A 23,987-nucleotide genomic window follows, 5' to 3' on the forward strand; every position below is an offset into this window, starting at 1 on the left:
CTTAAGTGTCCATGGACAGATGAATAGATACAGAAAATGTGATACACACACACAACTATTATTCAGCCATAAAAAAAGCAGGAAATCCTGCCATTTGTAACAACATGGATGGACCCTGAGGGCGTTATGCTAAGTGAAATGTCAGATAAAGACAAATACAATATAATCTTACTTATACATGGAATCCAAAAAAAAAACAACAAAAGAAAGCTCATAGAAAAAGAGATCAGATTTGTGGTTACCAGAAGCAGGGTGGGGGAATTGGATGAAGGTGGGCAAAAGGTACAAACTTCCAGTTATAATACATCCTGAGGATGTAATGCACAACATGATGACTACAGTTAACACTGCTGTATGGTATATTTGAAAGTTGCCCAGAGAGTAAATTCTAAAGCTTCTCATCACAAGGGAAAAAACGTTGTTTTTCTTTTTTTTTTTTTTTTGGTATCTCTATGAGATAACAGATGTTAGCTAAACTTATTGTGGTAATCATTTTGCAACATAGTTAAGTAAAGTCATTATGCTGTACACCTTAAACTTATACAGTGGTGTATATCAATTAAATCTCAACAAAACTGAAAGGAAAAACTCTTAAAGAAAACCAAGGAAGTGACACTATAAAATCAGGATAGTGGTAATCTGTGTGAAGGAGGAAAATAGGAAATAGTAACTGGAAGGGAGCATAAGGGTACTTTTGACATGCTAGCAACATTGTATTTCTTGACCTGGCTGTTAGTTATACAACCACTTCGTAATAGTTCATTGAGCTGTACATTTTTGTTTGTTTTACATTTTGTTTCTGTGTGTTTTACTTTTTAAATATTTAAAATAAATTATAAGGGGCCGGCCCAGTGGCAATAGTGGTTAAGTTCAGTGCACTCTGCTTTGGCGACCGGGGTTCGCGGGTTCAGATCCCGGGCACAGACCTACATACACTACTGATCAAAGTCATGCTGTGGCAGCCACTCATATACAAAAATAGAAGAGGATGGGCACAGATGTTAGCTCAGGGACAATCTTCCTCAAGCAAAAAGAGGAGGATTGGCAATAGGTGTTAGCTCAGGGCCAATCTTTCTCACCAAAAAAAAAAAAAATTAAAAATAAATTATTAAAAAACTGATTGAATGAAAAAGATAGTTAAATCCATATTATAATTATACCTCTCTCAATAATTTACAGAAGTAGACAAAATCAGTAAAGTTAGAATTTGAACAACACTATCAACCAATTTGACCTAATTGATGTTTATGGTATGGAACACTCTACCCAACAACTACTGATACACATTCTTTTCAAATACACATGGAACATTCACCAAGATAGACTATATGCTGGGCCATAAAACAAGTCCCAATAAATCTACAAGGATTAAAATCATTTAGAGTACGTTCTCTGACTACAATGGAATTAAATTGTAAATAATAGATATCTGGAAAATCCCCAAATATTTGAAAATTAAACACACTTCTAAGTAACCAATGGGTCAAAAGAAATTGGGGAAATAAGAAAATATTTTGAACTGAATTAAAATGAAAACACATCAAAATTTGTGAGATGCAGCTAACGCACTGCTTAGAGGGAAATTTATAGTATTAAATTATATCAGAAAAGAAAAAAGATCTAAAATCAATTATTTAAGCTTAAAAAGCTAAAAGAGTAAGTTAAACCCAAAGTAAGTGTAAAGAGAGAAATAATAAAGGTAAGAAAAGAAATCAATTAAATAAAAAACAAACAACCAGTAGTGAAAATCAATCAAACCAAAGCTGGTTCTTTTATTGTAAAATCTAACACATCACAAAGGTGCACATACACAAAAAACACACAGTGCATGATCTATCAGAGTGAACACCTTGTAAGTATCACTTATCAAGAAACAGGACACAACCAGCACCCAGAGTCCCTCTCCATACCATGTTCCTTCCCAATCACTAACCTCTCCATCCCTCCCAAAGTAATCAGTATCCTAATTTTTACACAAATAACTTCCTTGCTTTTCATTATAATTTTACCACCTAAGAATGCATCTTTAAGTCTAGAATTGAGTTTTCTGGTTTTTTTAAACTTCATATAATGATAATACAGTATGCATTAGATGTGCTTGTTGGCCAGTCACATACTTTCTTTTGTTAAATGGATTCACGCATCTTTTGTTAAATGTCTGTTCAAATCTTTTTAACTAGGTTGTCTTTGAAAAGATCAATCAAATCATAAACCTCATGCTAGACGGATCAAGATAAAGAAGTGAGACACGAATTAAAGTATCAGCAGTGAAAGAAGGGCCATAACTACAAACCCTGCAGACATTAAAAGAATAAGGAAACATTATGAACTTTATATTAATTTTGACAACCTAGTTTACGCAAAGTGACTAAACCAGATAGGTGTGCAGGAATATTCCAAAATAAACATTTGAGATTTCATACTTTTGAAAACTTTCAAAACTGTCCTTAGACCCATGTTATCCCCTAAGTCATCAGAAAGAGAGGATTATATATCAATTAAGCTCAAAAAACATCTTTAAGTGCTTCCAACGTGTTACACGTTAAGAACTCAAATCAAAGACATGGTCTTTTCTTCTGGTCGTACAATCTTCATTTGGCTTAGTGACTCCTGGAAAAATAAATGTGAATAAGAAACAACACCAGATTTATTAAAGATCATAACGCTATCATTTATTCGAGAAGGAAACAACAACAACAAAAACAAGAATTGTTTTGTGATGTTTTGGGGAAAAAAGTAACTACCAGCAAAATTCTTTCTCTTTGAAATGAGTTAGTAAAAAGAAAACAATCTTTATTGTATAAAAGAGAGTCTCAAGGTAGGAAAAGCAGCACACAAGAATATATTTCTGGATATAAAAAATTCAGTTATGCAATCAGCAGCATTCGAAATTAGCTGAGTATCTATACAATTACAAAAATTGATTCATGTTTTAACAAAGGTTTTTAAAAGCTCATCATATTAGAACAGGCACAATGTTCTGAAGGCATATAAATTCCCTGGGGGCTTTTGAACCTCCTCACCCCCAACTCCACAATCAGAATTTACAAAAGCAGCAAAAGCTCAGAGTTCAGAGAGTTTTTTATTTTTCCTTTCCTTGTTCAAAGAGGCTAAGTCAAGCAAACGTACTGAAAAAGGCAAAATAAACACTTCTCATAGCAGAAAGACCACGAGATCGAATGTAAACTATGGATGTCCTTTAGGAGATTACACAGACACAAGGTTCATCTGTGCTTAGAAGGCTCATTACTTCTCCCTGCAGTAAGGAAGTTCAACAGCAGAAAGCAACACTCTGCCCAAATACCAGTCTCCATTTGCTCTTACAGGATGCCTCACACGGACGTTAAGTTTAGGCAGCCCATTTATATCAGGGGACCTTTGTCCATGATATACATACACATTATATATTTATATTTGGTGCTGTTTATTAACTGTAGTGACATTACTTTGTTGTGGATATATACTTACTATTAACGGCGTTATTACAATGCTATGGATGACCTTTCATTTCAAATAGCCATGTTTCTCCTGTCTAGTGAACTCACTGTTCCCTGGTTTCAAGAAACGCTCATGTCTATAGAAATTTTTTGTACATTTCTAAGCCCACTAACAGTTTATCAGCTCCTGCCAGGAAGGATGTCATTTTATTCTCTCAATTTACATGAACAAAGGCTCTGCAGCTCCTGCCAGCCCCCTGGGGCTCCGCTCACACCTCTGCAGTGAGTGCTCTGCCCTCGCACTCTGCGAGGCCCTGTGACAGAAACTTGTGCTCCCAACAGCAAAGCTAAGTGTACCAGGGACTTGGGACTGTCACCTGTGCATTTGGGGTAGAACTGGAAATAGCCAAAAAGTGGAACTAACCACCCTATCTTGAGAGAACTGGGATCAAAGAAACTGCACTTTCCTCTTGACTAAAAATTCTCAAGATCTCAGAATTTCATAAAATTATGAATTATAAGGTACTTTAAAGCCACATAAGTTAACCTCCCAACCAACTTTTTAAATAAGAATTTCCAGACAATGTAAACTTCTTAATCTAAATTCTTTTGTTAATATCTTATCAAGAGTTACACAGAAATAAATCTGTATTTAACTTCAGTTGAAGGTCTATTAGCTTTTTAAAAAACGCCATTTGCAAAGAAACTACTGCACATTAAAGTTATTAAAAAAACATTTTAAAATCAAAAGAACTATGCCAATAACCTAGCAAAATGGCTTTATAAACCTTAAACACTGATTTATTTGCTGAAAATGAGGTTTAAGGACAGGCTGTGAATTTTAAAGCGTCTGTTATCCTGCAGCTGTCCCTCGTCAGAAGATACCTGAGGAAAGAGAAGAGAAGGCAGGCCTGGTGTAGGCTGCCCCACAGGAAAGGGCATCCACAGCCACAGGGCTGCAGTTCAGTTTCCTAATTCATTCCGCCAAGTCTCACCACTCGTGTTGCAACACCTGTCACTCTCATGGAGCTGTCAAAAGCAGAAGCAGCCAAACCAGAATCCCCCACACCTTTTCTACTAAGGTATGACCCACTTCTTAATTATCTTTTCTAATGGAAGTATCCAAAAGCAATTTTATTTAGATGCATTTCATGATTTTATTTCTCGATCCCTGAGCATACAGTGATTAGGGTGGAAGGGAGGTGGCACTCAGGTAGATAATCCACAAAGTCACCATACAAGAGCGATGCAAAGAAGCCCCAAGCACTGACATAACCAACCCAGTGAAAATCCTAAACTGGGGACAGTGTTTCCTCCTTCCCAGAGACAGGAAGGCCCGTCTGTGAGAGGGAGAGAAGGAACCCCCAGCCAGGTCTGAGCACCAGTGGCCAGGGGCACAGCCATGCAGAGGAGCTGGAAAACCAGAGTCCGCCTGAGCACATTCGGCAAAAGGGGAAACTCTAGAAAGTGAGACAGGAGACGGGAGGCGGCAAGTTAGTAAACTGACCGTCCATATCAAATGAGCAGCCTCTGAGAGTGGGAGGAGCGGGAGGGGGCCAGGAGCACTGGATGCTGGCTCTCCTGCTCTGGAGAGGGTCCTGCTCCCCGTACAGGATCACAGGGCCAATAAGCCCAGGGAAGAGCCTTCAGGCCAGTGCTCTGACCAGTTGGAAGCATGACCTCAGGTGAGCACATTTCCCATCTGCCAAAGAGTCACTTTACTCCCAAAATGCAATGGTCTCTCCTTCACCCAGCAGTGAACAGGGCAGGACAGAGGGCAGGGGAACCGGGGAGCAGAGACCACCACCAGCCACAGGGTCTAAAACCCTAATTCTCCACCCCTCCTCTCACCCACTACGCTGCTTTAAGCAGCACAGTTGCTTGGTAACAGCTTTCAGCAGATTTTATGGAGTTCTTCCTCCCACAGTCCAGCAGACAAAAACAAGTGGGGAAGCCACTAAAGGATAAGGCAGCAGAAGGAAAAATTTAGGAGTCTGGACGGCCCTGGAAGGCAGGATCATCCAAAGGCTGCCCAAGTGTCCTGACTACAGCTGTCTGAGCAAACTGACCACAGGCCTGAGTTTAGGGCACAGCAGGAGCTTTTGTGCAAGAACTGAGGCCCTCTACTGGTGAGATCCGGCACCGACCCCTTACCCTCTGAGGCTGCTGTTCTCTATAATAATGGGCACAAGACCACTCACCTGGCAACGTTATTCTAATTATTAAATGAGATAATGCATAGCAACGCCTACAGTGCTGGACACACAGTACTACATAAATATTTTTTATATAAATGAATGGTCAGAGACATTCATCCTGTCACCTTCAAAGGTCATTATTTCTGGGATTAAATAATAATGCCTACCGTTTACCAAGATATCATTTACCTGTGCTGGGCCCCGTGGCAAGCACTTGACACATATCTCACTGGCATCCTGCAACAATCCAGCAGGAATTGTTATCCCCATCATTTTTAAACAGAGGGGCAAACTGAGGACCAGAGGTTAAGTAGCTTGTTCATCGCGAACTAGTACTTGATTGAGCCACAACTCATACCCAGATCTGTTTGACTTCAAAGCCCATGTTCACTACCACTACGCTACACAGCCCTGGCGACAGCCTCATGTCCCACAAAGTCAAGTCCAGCCATTAATAAGGGCACAGAGGGGTCAGCCTTTTCGGTTTATTACCCAGGCTGGCTGGAGCCCACAGTGACCAGGCTAGCCTCACATCAGCTCTGAAAAGGAATCGTGAGCACTCCTGACCTCCCCTTCAGGCCTCTTCCTAGAGCCCTTCTGAGGTCTGAGCTATCTCCTAGAGGCACCTCGGATGTGAAAGAACCCCACAAAAGCCAGAGGGTAGCATATAATTTCCCTCCCTAGCTGAAGGCAGGTTAGGGACCTCAGCATAAGACAGGATGCCCTCAAGAGCCTAGCAAGGACCTGATCAGACTGGCCCCTCACTCTGGCCCCATCAGGCCTGTTCATGCCCCCACTGCTCAGAAGAAAGGCCTGGCCGGTCTGAGGTCTCACCTGCAGCAGGAGAAAGAATTCAGCAGTTAGCCACAAGCAAGGAGACAACTGGTGGACCACTGCCTGTGGTTTGGAGGTCCCAGACAAGAGCCATAGGGGACCAGCCAGACTCGGGTAAGGAGCAGAAAGGCAAACCCAGACTCCACGTGCAGGGTGACTCAGGAGGTCCTGCAACGCCAGGAACTCTGGTGGTCAACACAGGGCATTAACGACAGGAAGGCAGCACGGGAGAGCTAGAAAGGAACACAAGGGAACAATACGGACCCTACAGATCCAGGAGGAAGCATCCCAAAGGGAGACGGGGCGGGAGACAGTGCAGCGACATAGAGACTGGGATCAGAAAAGGCACGGGCTTGGCTGATGAAAACAGGGACAACAGTTGCAGGAGGAGCCCCTGAGCCACACGGGGAAACCCGGGGTCATGAAGGAGACTGAAACCGGGGTCCCCAGGCTCTGGGCTCAGTTCTGCCACCGACCGTGGCTATAGGTGGATCTGGTGACCTCTCGGAGCCTTGATTTCCTTGACTGCACACTGGATAACAATCCCTGCTTTGTCACAAGGCCTTGGGTGCACCAGATAAGATGGTGGACACAAAAGCACTCTGTCTGCGATGAGGCCTCAGGATGAGCTACGACCACCCTGCAGACCCTTGTGTCTCCCCCAGTCTTTCCAGCACAGGCCCAAGGGCAAAAGCTGGGATGTGTAAAGGTCACAGGACGGGCGTGCCTACTTCCTGCTGCCCCACAGCCAGGCTCTGCCTTCCCACCCCGCCTCCCCTGGCCCCACTCCAGTAGAATGGAAAACAAAATCGGTTTAAAAGGAAACATTTATAAATAATGAAGAAAAAAATACAGCAAAGAATAGCAAGATATTTCACCTCCCGTCAGCTCTTGTCCAAAAGGAAACAGCAGTGTTTTCTGTCGCTGGTTTGTTCCTCTCCATCTAGTACCAGGAGGTCAGAAGAAGAGATAAGTGGGGGAGGGGAAAGGAAAGAAGACCCCACGAGAAAAAGAGTGTGTGCTGAAGGTTCCCCATTCAAGTGTGGAACCAGGACAGCAAGAGAGCCAGGTTCAGATTAAAAACGACACAGGTCACCAAAAAGGGCTCCTTTTCCACTTCACTCTACAGGCCGATGTGCAGCTGTGAGGAGGCAGAATCACTCGTTCCCAGACACCAGCGCAGAAGCATGTCCCCGCTGTGTGGGGCAGGGGTGATGGTCTCCATGCTGAGGGACAGGTCTACAAAGTCCCTGCAGAGCCCAAACTGTCCTTTACTGTCGCATCCCTGCCATGTCCAGTGGGGCTGCCTGCTGCCACCTGGGAATCACGGGCTCCCGAGGCTTATCTGTTGCTGCTTAAGAAGGCTTTTATTTATGAAAATTCAGTGGAACACCATTCAAAGAGGAAACAGGTGCGTGACAAAGATTACACTCCATAAGATACAGAACCCGGGGCCGGCCCAGTGGTGCAAGTGGTTAAGTGCGTGTGCTCTGCTGCGGTGGCCCAGGGCTCGCTGGTTCAGATCCTGGGCGCGCACCGACACACCGCTTGTCAAGCCACGCTGTGGCGGCGTCCCATATAAAGTGGAGGAAGATGGGCACGGATGTTAGCCCAGGGCCAGTCTTCCTCAGAAAAAAGAGGAGGATTGGCATGGATGTTAGCTCAGGGCTGGTCTTCCTCACAAAAAAAAAAAAAAAAAGGATACAGAACCCACCTCTCATACTATGCTACACACATTTGGCTGCCTCCAAAAGGAACTCTCAAATGTTTGGACTGCAAGCAACACACTGCTGCAAGATACAAGGCACACGCCTGTAAGCCAGGTTTAGAAGGTATTTACAAAACTGCCCACCAGCTTCCGTCCACAGCGCCTTCCAAAGCTTTCCAACACTGGCCGGGTGTTATGCAAGACACACAGCAAAACACTTCTTCACAGCGTCCCTAGGAAGGAAAAAACACAAAGATAAACGGGAGATCATCACGCAAAGGAAAGGTAAGTGGTAAAGACCCTCCTCTAGACTTCCTGGGCACCCAGATTAACACACTGCTGAGCAGAAAGCACCTAGATTGTGGGGCCAGATCCACTTGGCACCAAACCTCAGCTCCCACAGCTATCCACAGTATTACCCTGGGCAAGTGATTTGCCCTATTTGAGTTTCAAATTCCTCATCTGTAAAAGGGGACATTGCCACTTACCCTATAGACCGGCTGTGGGAATGAGCGCAGTGAACAGCGTATATTATTGTTTGATAAATGACAGCTATCACAATAATCAGAGGAAAAGATAGCAAGAAGGCAGAGACTATCAGAAACCAAGAAATTAGACAGGACTGTGCACCACTTTAATATCAACTAGAATCACAGAATGCACTGAAAGCATTAAGTCAATACTCATGACGGCCCTTCTTCATTCTCAGTAAGCGGCAGACGCTTGTTAAGGGACATCTCTCCGGAATTCCCTAGCACAGGGGAGCTCTCTACAGGTACTGTGCACTCATTAACCTGCTATCTTAACCCTATCCCAGGGACTCACTCCTTGGAATTTAGCGTAGAGAGCGCCAGAAAAGAGTGAGTGCTCAAGAAATTACTATTCTATTCAAGCAGGCACCTCCACCTCCACCAGGCACCTGCACCTCCACCACACAGGTGGCTGTGTACTAGGGCTTCTCACCCCAGCTCTATTCCTCCTGTGTTCTCAGCTGCACTTATACCAAGGACACTGCAAGTCACAGAGGGAGGGAGAGGTTAATGCATTTGCATGAGCGGACACTGCGTTTTAACATCAAGATAATTCTAGGGCAGCATTTAAGATACACTCTGCACTGCAGTCCCAGGAGACACTCTGCACAAGAAAGGGCTTCAAGGCCAAATAAGATCCCTCATCGCTGCTCACAAGACACATAACATATCAAAGGATCTGAAAATCTGGGTAACAAGGAAGCTATCTAATTTTGCTTTATCTCTTTCTCAGACTTATTTGATCACAGAACCCTTTTCTTCCACATAAACACTATTTCTGCAGAGCACTGTGGGAAAGGCTACACAAGGGGAAGCTACAAAGAGAAGGGTAGGGCCTACTTTTGTGATTCTTTCCCTACTATAAAACATTTTCATCATGAGCACATGAAACTCACTTCTTCCAATAGCATTCTATCATTCTCCCCACCACTTGTACATAAGACTATAAATCCCAGTCCAGATCAAGTCTGAAGCCTGCAGAAGCCTGAAGCCGGCCTAGGTAAGAGACGTAGGCAGCTGCACTGAGCCCCAGACTTCAGAGGGTCCCCATTCAGTCTAACGCTCTGCTGTTGCCATCTTGAAATTCTCAGTCATTTTTTAACAAGGAGTTCACATTTACATTTTGCACTGGACCCTGCAAATTACGTAGCTGGTCCTGGCGCTAAGATATATGCAAATTGCTGGCAGGTTGATAACTATCTCCTTGGATGCTCAAGAATGAAGGTCTCCAGCTTATTTCACAGAAAAACCTAGTTTCCCAGAACATCTTTGCCCATACTCTTCTGAGACAAGCCACCATCTCCTACAACTGGCCGGGTCAGCATGGAGTATTTCATAACTATCATCCTCCTAGAACCTATTCACAAAGCCAGCCAGCTGCCTTTAAGTTGACGGGCTGCACAACTCCTCGTGTAATCAACCACTCCCCAGCACCTTCAAATGACATCAGCAACAGACTCGGAATGCGTCAGACAGAGCCTGCCCTTCCTCCTTCCCAGCTCACACCATTTCTCATTTCCTCCACACCGTTAAAGAAAAGCTTGTTTTTAGTTAGCAAGTAACGACAGAGAAGAAAAGAAATTAAACGGTTACACTGGAACAGAGTCAGAGGCAAAGACCACGTGGCTCGTTTTGAGAGGCCCATCGCTGAAGTGCTCACGTAAGGAGGCTTGGAGCACCAGAACCTCAGAGCAGGAAGGGGCTCTGGGGTGCTCTAGTCCAACTCACTCTTGTTATCAGTGAGTCCTCTGAGGCCAGAGGGGTCAAGTGAGTTGTGTAAGGTCACACTGCTCATTAGGAAACCCTGGTCCTCCAGAGACCTGGCCCTGCTTACTTTCCCTTTATAAACTCTTATCTGAAACATTCCCATCAATGGGGTACTACAAGAAAACAAGAATAAACTTAGATCCCTCCATCTCTTGCTCAGCGATATTCACCTTTAAGAAAATCTCCTCAAAGCTACATGTTAAGAGTGGTAATGTGCATATATGCACTATATATGACAGCAGAATGCTCATGGCATCAGGAATCAGTGGACTAGGGGTCCATGCCCATTGTTGTATAATGGGGGTCGGGGGGTGACCTTTAGCTTACTAATGTATACAACAGGTATATAACATCTGCCTGTTTTTCCCAAAGGATTTTAGTAAAGATACAACAGTATGTACTCTCTGAAAGCACTCTATACTAAAAGGCCCTATGCAAACATATCACCATCCCCAAATGACAGAAGTTATAGTCCTAAATATAGTTAGTCTTACCTTGCAAATGGTATGAAGGAAAGGCTATACCTACAACAAAAAACAAACAGAACAAAAGATGAAATCAAACAAAGGGAGGGGGAGATCTCAGTGGAATGGGCTTCTGCCCAAGAGCACCTCCAGTGACCTATCCAGACCCTCCCCCTCCTCAGTGTGGAGGGTGCGCACACACACGGGCACACCCCCACGTGCACAGCCCCACGGGCATACACGCACACACACACACACTGTGCCACATATATAACCGGGGAGGGGAGTGTCATCTGTGGCCAAAGGAGGAGGGCATAAGGCCCATGTGGAGACAACCCTGTCACCTCAGCCTCACGAGTTTACTGCTTTAACCAAATGAGCCAGCAGGACCACCTAAAATAGGCAGATTCCAGATGGCATAGAAGCCCTGTTCGGAATACTGAATAAAATCCAGATCAGCTGTCCTCTAATATTTCACAAACCCTCAGCAGAATATACTTCTACCCAATTGGGATAAATTTTCTACTCTGCTCCTATTAATTTTAAAAGGAGAGAAAAGAGAACAGGTAAAGGAAAAAAAAAAACCACTACCAACTATTCTGTGGATGAAAATATAAGCAACCCACGATTCTTCAAGAACCAAAGCCCGGAAGATCTCTTAGTGATCCCAGTTAGCTCAGCCCTCTTGCCCAGAAGGGCACCACGCAGGGAGGACGCCGTCCACAACTAAAGGACCAGGCCTGGTGTGTCAGGCAGGCTGTAAGCTGGTCAGCCCTCCAGAAAGCACAGTCGGAACACATCAGTGTTGGAGGGACATCACCATTTGCCTGAGCCCATGTGAATGCTGAATCTCTGATACTGGCTTCAAAAGCAGTCTATAAGCAAAGAAAGGCACACGTATGTGGGTACTAATTTCTGCCCCCAAAAGAAAGCCAAAATATAAACATAAGCCATCAAACCAGGCCCTTTCAGGACCCACTACCACAACGTGTGTGTCACACTAAAATCAGGCCATCATTCTTCTCCTATCTTACACTGACCACACACACACTCATTTACTTGTGAAGACAGTAAATGCCAATAGGCATTTATCCAAAAGTCCAAATTACTAACAGGAGGGATGGGTGTTAAGCCTGTAGTCTCAAGATCTTTTTCTACCAAATAGGAGTATAAATGATCCTTGGAAGCTTTAAAACTTTCACAATCCTCTTTTCTTTGCATTAGAGCAAACACTTCTTTCCAAAGTAGATCAGTCGCATCTCTCCTGAAACTGTTCTGGCAGATACCATCCCTTGACAAACTGAAAGTATTACAGAACGTCTCAGAAGCTACAGATCCCATACATGCCACCGCCCCTCTCACTTTGAGGCTAGACAGGTTCGAAAGGGCCGTGAACCTCCAGCCCCATCCATGGTTCTGAATAATAATGTCTCCAGGAGTCCTCTCACTGTGTGTGGCCCTTCAGTCACAATCCCCAGTCTCAATAACAGGCCTCCACTGCACATGCTGATCCTACGGCCCACAGCCACGCGGTTTTCCATTTCGTCAGTCACTGTTCCTCGTCTCCTGCTGACAATTCACTCTTTGTCCTTCTGTGAAATGATTCATTCCATCCCAAATGAAATGCTCATTATTTTTCTTACCACTTTCCTTTTTCTTTAATGTCTACTTGACTCATAAGCCTCTTTTTACCAGCCTCTATAAGACTTCATTGTCCTTGCTCTTACTGGACGCGGGTGGTTTAATAACATCTGTAACATCTCAAAATCAACCATGAGCCCAGCAAAAATGCTGCAGCAGGCAAACAGCCAGCCTGCCAACACCACTCAAGACCACTAACGCCATCTACGGGCAGTGGGCCGAGTCGACAGGCTCTGCTCTGGTGTCTGACTTCACCTGCATCATTGAGAATGCCTAAGTTGAAAAGCTTCTATGTTTTCCTACTCCTCCTTCCCACACCATGTGGAATTTTATCTCCTTCAGCTGCCTGAGTCAGAGATCCGTGTGGGAGGGGACTGTTTAAAAGGTTACTTACCACGTCAGGGCCAAAGACTGCAAAATGCAGAAGATGAGAGCAAGTCCCTTTTTATGCCACTGAGAGAAAAATGACATGGTTACATCACTGCGGGACAGGAAGCACACACCAAAAAGGTTAAGGGAAATTAAAACACAAACTTACCCAAAAGGCAGAACACAGGGTAAGTGCAAAACACAACTAGAGAGAGAAAGGAAACATTATTTAATGAATGCAATGACAACATGGGAAAAAAAAACTGTAAAGACTTATTCTCGGCAAACTTACGACAACACCCATCGAGCTGCAGTAATCAGATTCTGTCATTACCACAGCGACCAAACGCATCCTTCATTTCAAAGCATTTAACCCATCTGCGCCCCCATGTTTGGCAGAAGAGTCAAAAATCCCAATGAAATTAACCTAGACAATAATGACTCATGTAGATTAAAAAGAGAAGAATCCTCTCCTACTTTCAAATTTTCCCAAAATCTCTGCCCCGCAAACAAAATCACATTTCTGGTCCATGCACTCATCCATCCATCTTTTCATTCAAATATACTAAAGTAGGTTTAACACACACCTCTGCATTTTAACTCCTGCCACACACTAGTCTCCGGAGTAGAAAGGGCATGCGAGGACAAGGGTTAAAAAGAGAGGTCAATCTCACGGCCAGCGGGTCTGTTATTTGTTTCCATGTCACCTAACTCTTGCCCTAAGTCCTGTCTTAGAAAGTTCTTTCTACAAGAGACTTGGCCAGGCCATCTACATCTGGTGCTGGCTAAGAACAATTAGAACTCCAGCTGTCCGTCATGCCTGTCATTTCTGTCCTTCTATAACAGTAACCACCCAAGAAACAGGTCCTAAATATTATCTTTGGTCCAGCACTGTGCTCAATGCTCTGAAAAGACACCACTAGCAAACATGGTCATGGCCTTAGAGGACTTACCTATATGAATAAGAGGTACACAAATGAAACTAAAAATAAAAGTATGTTGACCAAGTTCCAAATGTCGTCTACTGATAATTATAATAGAAGGCCAGAGAACGTGGTCTGGAATGATTCTGATGGTCACATGGAAGAAAATGGCCCAAAGAAGGGAGAGGCATCCTGGGTTAACGAGACAGGAAGATACGACAAGACTAAAGGCACTGCTGTCAGAGCAGGGTGCAGGGCTGATGGGCCACAGGAAGACCAGACCCACTTCAGGAAAACAACTATGACCCCAAAGTCAGACAATGAGGAAAGGAAAAGAGCCCACCCTGGGAGACTGGACACCCACTCTAGAGAATGATCTTGTATTTCCGAATCATTCCCTCTGAGCTCTGCCTGTGTGCGCCTTCACCCATCACCACCAGGAGGGTGTCTGAGCTCTCTTACTACCGTACCAGTTTGGTGAATTTGACAAGTGCCGCCCTCTGGAGGTGCTTTATAGAACTGGCAGACCCTCAACACCAGCTGAAATACTAAGGGGGGTAATTATTAATTGAAGAATGTTCCCTTCTGCCACAGTGGTTACAGGCTCAGGTAATAAGACAAAAGGAAAGAGGTCTTTAGGTTTAAGAGGAAAAAAATTCCATACAGCAGAAATAAAAACTCCATTTTAGCAGTCCAGCGAAAAGGTAGACCTTACCAGCACCATGATAGTTGCAATCAAACGCGTCGGCTCAAACATTCGCTTCAGCTGTTTCATCGGTCCCATGAGGAAGACAGTGCTGAGAGGCAAGATACACAAACCATTCAGACCAGGACAGAACCACACTGGGCACACCAGGTTCCTCCCCACCGCCTCCCCAAATTACCTGCAGCAAAATAGCAGTGACAGAGATAACGTTCGAAAAGCTCTTGCTCCGTGCTGGGCACTGCGCTAAGTGCCTTCTGTGCATTATTCTCATTTAATCCATCAACAATTGATGGATAGGGTTGATCACAGGAACAATTATCAAACTTGTCTTACAGATGAAGAAACTGAAGCCCAGAAGGACCTGTTACTTATCCAAGGCCATCCATCTAGCAGACGGTAGAGCTAGGCTGCAAATGCATGTAGGTCTGACTCTGGAACCACATTCACAACCACTAGGTTAGAGAGGACCCCCTCTCTTCAACGTGCTACCTTCCTCCTCAACAATCTACCCATGGAAACAAACAGACAAACCAAAAGACTCAGGTAATTTAAAAAAGAAAAACCGCATCTTACAGGCTTAGGTTATGTTAAAAAGTAAAGCAAATCATTTTCTTTCATAATCCCCAGGGAATAATTCTAATGAGGATAATATCATCTATTATTTGTTCAATGTTTGCTAAATGGCCAGATATCACATCCATGATCTCATGTCACCCCCTCAACAACTCTGTGAGTTAGGTATCATTACACCTATTTCAGAGATGAGAAAATGAAGCTCAGAAAGATAAAATTTATTTATCCAAGATCACACAGCCAGGAACTTAAAGAGCTGGCATTCAAACCCACATTTATTGGATCCCAAAGCTCAGACAGACATCCCTAGCGTGCCTTCGTATGAATGGAACTTGAGAGGTGGCTGGTGAGAGGGCGAACACGAATGAAGCAGACCTGCACGCCTAACGCATCAGGTGCCAGGCAGCTCTGCATCATGTTTCCCAGCCCCTGACAGAAGTGCTCCATGTGGCATCACCCCAGGGGTAGCTTGTTATATAGCTTGTGTTTAATACAAGCCAACTGGCAGATGACAGTAGCTACTGAGTGTTCAATAAAAAAAATTTTAAATAAATCTACCTCTCTTTGAAGTGCCATTAAGTTTCAACTTGAATTTGAGGCTGCACACTCAGGTCAAGTGTTTGAGCTGAGTGCACTCTTTAGCCTACACTGAACAAGAAGCAATAGCCAAGGCTGGCCTTAAACATTAAATGCAGAATATATACAAAAATATAACAGATTATAGGTAAAGCCACAAACTCCTAGACACACCCTGGAAATAACAACTTGCTCCCTTTATTATTTCCCTAGGCAATGCTGCAGAGTCGGTCTCATTAGGATTTGCTAAATGGTTCTTCTGGACTAACCAACACACCCACAGATTTATGCTCAGTCTAGACTCTACATTATAACCCATACTGTCTGCCCAAAGCAAAACTCCCCTAAAGTTAGTATTTGAGAGAGGTTTAGAGGCAAGATTAGACATCTCCGAGGGCGATCATTGCACTATCACAAGCATCAATAAACTAAGCACTAAGAAGGTGGCCAGAGTCATGTACTCAATCATTTGGTTAACATTTCCAGCCAGAAACAAAGCTAGGTTTGGGGACAATTAGGGACAAGTAAGACAGAGGTGCAGCCCTTGTCAAGTGGCTTACAGACTTGTAACAAGTCAGTGGGGTAATAAAATGCTACCTGTGCTGTCACATAGATATATGTGGCTATACAGAGCCCCATATAAATGAGGAGGTCACTGATTCTGGAGGGAAAAAGGTACTTAGGAGAAGTTTCATAGGAGAGATGACTTTTGAGCCTTGACAAATGAGCAAATATCCACTAAACGCGGGGTGGGGGCACGGAGAGGGAGGTTCAGAGGGGGCAGCACTCCAGGCAGAGAACAGAGCCCCAGCAAAGGCACAAAGGTGTCTGGGGAAATGCAGGAGGCTGAGCCTGGCGGGGGAGCACACTGGGTGGGGAGTTGGAGTGGGTAAGGGCAGACCTCAAGGGCCTCACCTGTATGCACGCTGAGGGGTCTGGACTTCACCTGTAGAGAGGGAATGGGGAGCCACAACGGGGATTAAGAAGGGCTGAAAATGAACGGTGCTACAGCTCTGTGGGAAATGGCCTGGGAGGGACAATAAAGGGGGCAGCGAAGCCCAGCAGAGGACTCCTGCAGTAGTTCAGACGAGAAGTGATAGGGCCAGAGCTAAGAGCAGCTCAGATATCACCTCCTCTAGGAAGCCCTCCCTGGTCCCCAGGTCGGATCAGATCGGGTCAGCTGCCCCTTCCTGAGCATCTCTCTCTCCACATCATATTATGTTATCAGTTTATACGTCTGTCTGCCTGGCCGACCAGTGAGCTCCACTGAGGCAGGAACCACACCACACTTGTCTCTGAATCCTCAGAACCCAGCACAGGATGTGAACAGGGCTTACTCGTGGGGCACGTGAGTCAATGCATGAGGGACAACAGCCATGGAGACAGAGAGGACGGAACAGTAAGAGGCCAACACCAAGCCCTGGTGAGTAATTAAGGGGGGCCTGGACATCTCAGGACATTCACTGAGACACCAGGGGAGGGGACAGGGGAGAAAAGATGGCTGAGCTCAGGTCCCGGCAGGCCATTCAGGTGGAAGTAAGGCCGGCACTCCCGGCTGGAGGCAGGCCTGGGGTTGTCAGCACACAGGTGTGGCTGAAGCAGCAGAGTGAAGGAGCCTGACCCGGATGTCTCCGCACCCGCAGCACCTGGAAAGGGCTGTCCACAACCGGAAGCCCTCCATCAGACACCCTGCCCCCAGGAGCCAAGACTCAGGCCTGAGATGTTCTTAGACAGAATAATAACAAGTTTCACCTGTAGCCCTTTTGAAATCATGGACTCGGTCCCTGGCAGCAATAAGACGAGAGCAATGGGAGGGTCATGTTGTAAACCTTGAAGAAACCATTCAACAGCTCTGGGCCACGGCTCCCTCGTATGTAAAATCTCAACAGTACCATATGTCCTGCTTTCTCCCCAGGGTATTTCAAAGATAAACTAAGATACAAAAATATTTTAAAGTGATAGGATCTGGACGAGATGTATTTAACGACAGCTTTTCTCTCCAAATCTTCGAAACTCGTGAAGCATCCTCCTTCACCTCCCTCAAGCACAATCCACATCCATTTTCCCATCTAATAACCAGCTAAGGTTAGATAAAAAAAACTGTTACCTCCCAATTGATGCGATGTTACCAAAAGTATAGAACACTGCGAAGAGGTATAGTCCCTTCCTCGGCACCCAGAGCAGAAAAGTACCCTGGAAGATGAAGCACAGGTGTTTGCATGAGAAGAACCCCCTCCCCACCACAGCCTCCACCAGCAGCACAGAGGAGCCTGCTCCCCTCCCCGCCCTCCTCCGCTCCCTCCCTGCCTCCCTTCCTCCCTCTCCTCTCCTCATCCATTTCATTTCAGAGAAGAGCAAAAGAGAAAAGGAGGTAGAAGAAAGGAGGAAGACAGAGGGAAGGAGGGCGGGACGACAGAGGAGGGGAGGGATGTCTCACCAGCAGCGAGCAGAGAATTCCTATAGCAAAACAGGCAATGAAGCCTTTTATTCTGGTATCCCAGCTTAACGAAGATGCCTCAACAACCTGAAATTTTAAAAAACTGATTACATACAGGTATATGCATATTTAATAGCCAAAAACAAAGGAAGCACGTAATTAAATGTAGAAGCACTGTGTGAATTTGTAGTGAGGAAGGCAGGAACACAGAATCCTCGCTCATAGCTACAAGGGCCCTCCTGAGCCATGGAATCCAGCGCCTTATCCATCCGTGAATCTCCTCCAGCAGCTGGTAAGAGGTTCCTGAGCCTCGGGTTGGGCATCTCCAGAGGCGGGGACTCTGCCTCAAGCACAATCCGTTTCACAAACAGGGAGACCGGAGAGTAGCCCGCGCCCTTACCGCAGCCCAGGCGGGACGAGGAACAACACTGGAGAGGCACGAGCTCCGCCAGGCCGGGGCCCAAGGGAGGGAGAAAAGAGCGGACGGTACTCAGGCAGCTGGGTCCACTGGGCATCACCCACCAGCCGAGCTTCAGCAGTTGCTGCTCCTGCCGGCATCTCTGGGACCTCAGAGGGCTGAGGTCCTCCCTCACCCTTATCAGGACTCTCAGCCGGTTATTCGCTCTTGGTGCAGATACTGCTCTGCGGGGTGCTGGCATCAGCCAGGTCACCCAAGTGTGAGACAGATCTGAGTTAATTAATTACTGCCCTACTCATCCTCACTCTGCCACCACAATTAATCCTTCCCTGGAGCAAAGTTCAGGGGAGGCTAAGATTTCCAGGAATATTGCTCAAACAGTGGAGACTGTGAGCAGCTCCCCAGAATTTTTATTCCTCATGTCAAAGATGACAGCCGACTGCCTGCACCAGAGACCTTCCCGGTCTGTCCACCTCACGCAAGTGGCCACAGCTGCTCTAAGTCAGGCACAGGCAGCTGCCACTCCAACCACAGGCCTTGCCTCCCGGCCAGCCAGGCCCAGTATACATTTGCATAGGGCCTACCTCGTGTGGCCAGCACAGTCTCCATCTGGCAACGTGGTGAAAGCTGCCGACCACATTGCCACCCGGCTGATGGAGGAAGGCAGGTGGTGGCAGAGGCTGCAAGGGTCACTAGAACAGCCACTCCTTCAGCCTTGACTGCTCCCAGCTCAGGGATCTGTTTTTAACTCTGTCTTCAAACTTCCTGTCAAACCAGAAGCTTGAAAAAAGCACCAGAGGCTCCCCGGGGTGTGGCAGGCATTGCTCCAGAATGGCTTCTCTCACTCAGAAGAAAGGTATGTAGGGCAGGGTATCGAAAGGGGCTCTCCTTTTACCCCAGATAGTCACACATATTGAAAGTGGGCTCGTGACACTGCAACCCCCCCGACACACACACACACAGCACCTGCAGGAACATGTAGCAACATATGACCCTGAACGGAAAGGCACGCTCAGAGATGGTAACATGCAGCAGGAGTGGGGTGTTAGGATCCTGTTCCATACAAGGAAAACCTCTCCTCCACAATGAGCCGTGTGATGCTCTGACAGGCACCCCAGACAACCCGGTTAGACCCCTTCTGACTAACCTGTTCAGCCTCCCACCAAGGACAGAATAAAATCAAAAGCCACCACTCTTCCTGCCCATGCAAGAACCAGAGAACTCACCTGCCAAGGTGGAAAAAAGAACCGAGCCACGTGTAGGGAGAAAAGGGTGGTGGCAGGATTGGATGGGACTCGTCCCCTGAGCACTAATTGCCTCAACATTGATATTTTTAAAGAGTCAACCTTTTTTTTTCAAAGAGGATAAGCCATAATGTGAAGTATCAAATTTGAATTGGCCTTGACACTTAGAGTACCAAATAGTCTCAACAGGACCCTGAGATTCCAGCCCTCGTAAAAATCACTAACACCTGGCAACAGGAAGCAGTTCTGGTTTCTACCTTCAGAAAGGAAAATGACCTGTTGGTCCTACAGGTCTCTCAAGCTGAACCCCATCCAAATGTCACCCTATTTGCCAAAATGGGGGCAGGGTAGACAACTTCTCACCACTAGGGTTTTTCCACTCTATGTGGCCGCAATTTCTTACATGCACGCTTGGTCACAGGCAGGAGGAAGCTGTCATGCCACTTCTCCTAACTGCACTCAGTGAAAGCTGAACGATTCTTTTTGCCAATTTATGAAAATAAACTCAGCGGATGTAAAATGTCTCTCTAAATTCATGGTTGCTAAATGCAACCATGGTTGCTAGTGCACTTTTTGGAAATTAGAGTGGCTAAAACAGTACCTGGATAGAATTTGTAGGCAATCTCTCACAAGCTGGCTGATTGGCAGTTATGCACAAAGTTCCCTTTGACTCTGGGACGTGGAAAGAAGAGGGGCTTTTGCCAAAGAGAAGTAAAGCTAAGAATTGTTCAGGTTATAGGGCTGGTAACCAGAAGAAGGTGAGAAAGGAATATTGCACAAATACTGGTGCTTTCCAACCAGCACCATTCACATCCCTGGAATCCTTGAGAGAAAACATAAAACCTATCCTTTCAGAGACACGCCATTGAAACTCAAGTCTGAAGGTGTATTTAGGAGGATGGGGCATCAATTAGAAAACCTACCATGAGGCTACCTGTGATTAGACACTGCCAAAGAATTTTTATAACTGCAAAGTTTCATAAGTAGGACAAACAGAACTAGTCATACTTGTACTGTTTGCATTAAAAGAATAAAAATTTCTAAAATCACTCAATTCTGGTGACCTCTGACACCTTATGTAATTGAATTCGAAGAGACTTGGAGGCCACCTACTCCAGCTTTCCACACAAAACCGAAATTTCACCACAGAATCCTCCAGCTCTGCCAGCCCCAACACCACGGGAAATGAGACAATCAAGTCGGCCCCAACATTTTAAAGGAGGCCTTGACCTAATAAGTAAAAACTAAGCCAAAACCAACACTGAAAATGAACGCAGCTGGCTACACAATGCTTCTCCAGAGTTGGGGCCTCCGAAGTCCGTTCAACCATGTACATAAGAGGAAACTCACACTCAGAAAGAGAAATCGACAGAGGGTTTCAGAACAAGAGAGAAGCATCTACTCTTTTTAAAATAGATTTAACACACGCCTGAGCGGACAATAGTTTAAAGCCCTTCATTGTGCCCAACACAGGCATTCACCATTTTGGGTAAAAACAAACTCAGCATTTACGCTTTCAGTCTGTACTCCACCATTCCCTCCAGAGGTCTGTCTCCTGCTTCATAATTATTTTCTAAATAGATAATATCTGTATCACATCCCTGTCAACACGCCTCTCCTCCAGAGTCTTCAGGAAGAGAAAAGGGGTCTCCCTTGAGCCCTGGCTGCTCATAAAGGCTTGTTGACAATCTGTAGGGCATAAAGCTCGAGAGAAGCATGACTGTCAACTACCTAAGTTTTCTAAGGTCTGACTTGAGAGTTCACAACAGAGGCCAGAAAGCAAGAACAAAAAACTCATGAAATTACTCTCGAGCCTTGACCAATTAATAAAGGCAACAAATTAAAAAGAACCCACAGAGCTGTTTTGAAATGTAAAAAAAAAAAAGTTAAACCCCAATTCCTGTAACAGTTGATTCACACTGTATTACTTCTTCAAGGTGAAGATTCAGAGAGCAAGTTTTACAGTTCCGAGATTTCACGGAGGGGGTGAAGGCTCCAGTATCACACAGAACTGAGAATCAAGTCAGCAAGCACAAAAATGGATGAAAAGCACGCTGAGAAAAGCAGGAGAGACACTGACTCAAGTTAGGGGAAGAACTTATGTTTCAAGTTGAAAGAAGCCATATCATCTTGTTCAACACCCTCATTTTCCAGATGGGGAAACCGAGACCCATGGAATACACCAAAAAGTAAACAGAAATGTTATTTCGTCATCCAGAAAGGAAAGCAAAAGCTAAAAGCACACAAAATTGAAATAAACATTCTGCGTGGCTCGAACATTAGCGCCCAGATTTCAGCTCGACCAAAACTTTCTAAAAACAGTCAAACATGCAGTCTCCGGAGGTCCCAGGTATCCAGAGTCCACGTGCACACAGCGTGGGCACAGAGAACAAGCTGTGGCCCCCGCCCTCAAGGAGTTCACAGTTTCGAGATGGAGAGAATTCACAAGGCGTTGTGCACGAGGTCGGGTGGGAGGGTCACACCCCACAACCTAAACCCGGCAGGAGCGCAGCACGGAGCCCCGGGCGGCCACCAGCCCCGCCGCGCGGGGGCCGCCAGCAAGGAGAGCCGCGGCCCGTCACCCGGACCCTGGCTCTCCTCAACGAGGGGCCCTCGCCCAGCCCGGCCCTAGAGCCTGTTCCCGGGCTGCTGGGAGGGGCCGGCGGCCTGGGGTGGCGCCCTCCCCCTCGCAGCCGTTTCTGGGGTTCTGCTACAGCGCCGGCCCGGCTTTGCGGGGGGCCGGGGCAGGCTGAACCCGCGCGGGACGGAAAGTAAACAGAGCAAAGTGCCGGGCCGCGGCCCCCGGGGGGTGGGGAGGGGGGCGCGGGCTCCTCGCGGCCCCCGGGGGGTGGGGAGGGGGGCGCGGGCTCCTCGCGGCCCCCGGGGGGTGGGGAGGGGGCGCGGGCTCCTCGCGGCCCCCGGGGGGTGGGGAGGGGGCGCGGGCTCCTCGCGGCCCCCGGGGGGTGGGGAGGGGGCGCGGGCTCCTCGCGGCCCCCGGGGGGTGGGGAGGGGGGCGCGGGCTCCTCGCGGCCCCCGGGGGGTGGGGAGGGGGGCGCGGGCTCCTCGCGGCCCCCGGGGGGTGGGGAGGGGGCGCGGGCTCCTCGCGGCCCCGGCGGGCAGGCCAAGGAGAAGGGGCGGCGCGGCTTTCCTAGAAATCCTGGAAGTCCCGCTCGGCGCTCCCGCCTCCACGCACGGGGCCACGGGGCCGTGTCCCCCGCGGCAGCCGGCGCCGCCACCTCCAGCGAGGCCGGGCGGGGGCGCGGGGCGGCCGGGCGGCGGGCGCACTCACCTCGGACAGGCCGCCGCGGTCCTCGGTGTCCTGCCCGCTCAGCACCTTCTTCAGCTTGTCCATCCCGGGCCTGCTGCGCGCCCGCTCGCGCCCCCTCCGCCGCCTGTTGCGCCGGCTGCACCGACGGCTCTTCCGGGCGCTCCGCCCGCCGCCGCCGCCCCTCGGCCGCCGCCAACCACCGCGCGCCCCGCCCAGGTACCTGCCCACCTGGCCGCGGCCCGCGCAGGCGCCCGCCGTCGCCCCGCCCGCCGGTACGGGCCTGTTGGGGGGAGGGAGGCGGGCCCGGCGGGAAGAGTTGGGAATAAGGTCCACCGAGCGTTGCTAAACATCGGTTCTGCGTCCGCTGCCGCGTTCCCCGCCCGCCCGGGGCCGCCCTCCCGGGGCCCTCGCTCGTTCGGTCAACAAGCGCTGCGCACCTACCGCGTGCAAGGCGCTGCGGAAACGAAGACACTCCCTACCGCAGGGTGGATGCAGACTTGTAAACAAATGCTGGGGTTAGTCCACGTTCTGACTGTAGTTACACTGGAAACAATTTTTTAAAAGTCACTTGAGGCCAACGGCAACAAGTTGAATATATAACAACCTTTGTGGAAACGTTAAAAGAAATACACTACCGTAATTCCAACTGGAAATGCATCGAGAGGTATAATTTGAGCAAAAACTTGCGTGGGTAGAACTTGGGAGAGGGAGTGGTGAAAGGTATATTAGGTTGTTTTGTGTTTCTTGGATGGTTTGTGTTTACTGACCTCAAACCAGATCCGCGCTAACGATTCTGTGTCGGAGAATCCCTGTAACCCACATAACCCCCGGGACAGGGCCAAAGACGGGACGTGGGGGCACGCCTCAAACTGCTTGCTGGGGAATGTCTGGAAA

At 47.2% G+C, this 23,987-nt stretch overlaps 1 protein-coding gene across 1 annotated transcript; it reads right to left on the reverse strand.

Moving 5' to 3' along the window:
- Window positions 1-1,742: 1,742 nt before the first annotated feature.
- SFT2D2 (SFT2 domain containing 2) lies at window positions 1,743-23,234 on the reverse strand. Its single transcript, XM_058540123.1, has 8 exons — window positions 23,115-23,234; window positions 18,164-18,250; window positions 17,834-17,919; window positions 14,587-14,668; window positions 13,118-13,153; window positions 12,974-13,032; window positions 10,969-10,998; window positions 1,743-8,410 (listed from the first exon to the last, which is right to left on the reverse strand). Exons 1-8 carry the CDS (start codon window positions 23,175-23,177, stop codon window positions 8,371-8,373), a joined length of 483 nt encoding a protein of 160 aa, XP_058396106.1. The 5' UTR covers window positions 23,178-23,234; the 3' UTR covers window positions 1,743-8,370.
- Between the last annotated feature and the right edge of the window lie 753 nt (window positions 23,235-23,987).

The sequence above is a fragment of the Diceros bicornis genome, chromosome 4, assembly GCF_020826845.1.
Source record: "Diceros bicornis minor isolate mBicDic1 chromosome 4, mDicBic1.mat.cur, whole genome shotgun sequence".
Taxonomy (NCBI): Eukaryota; Metazoa; Chordata; class Mammalia; order Perissodactyla; family Rhinocerotidae; genus Diceros; species Diceros bicornis.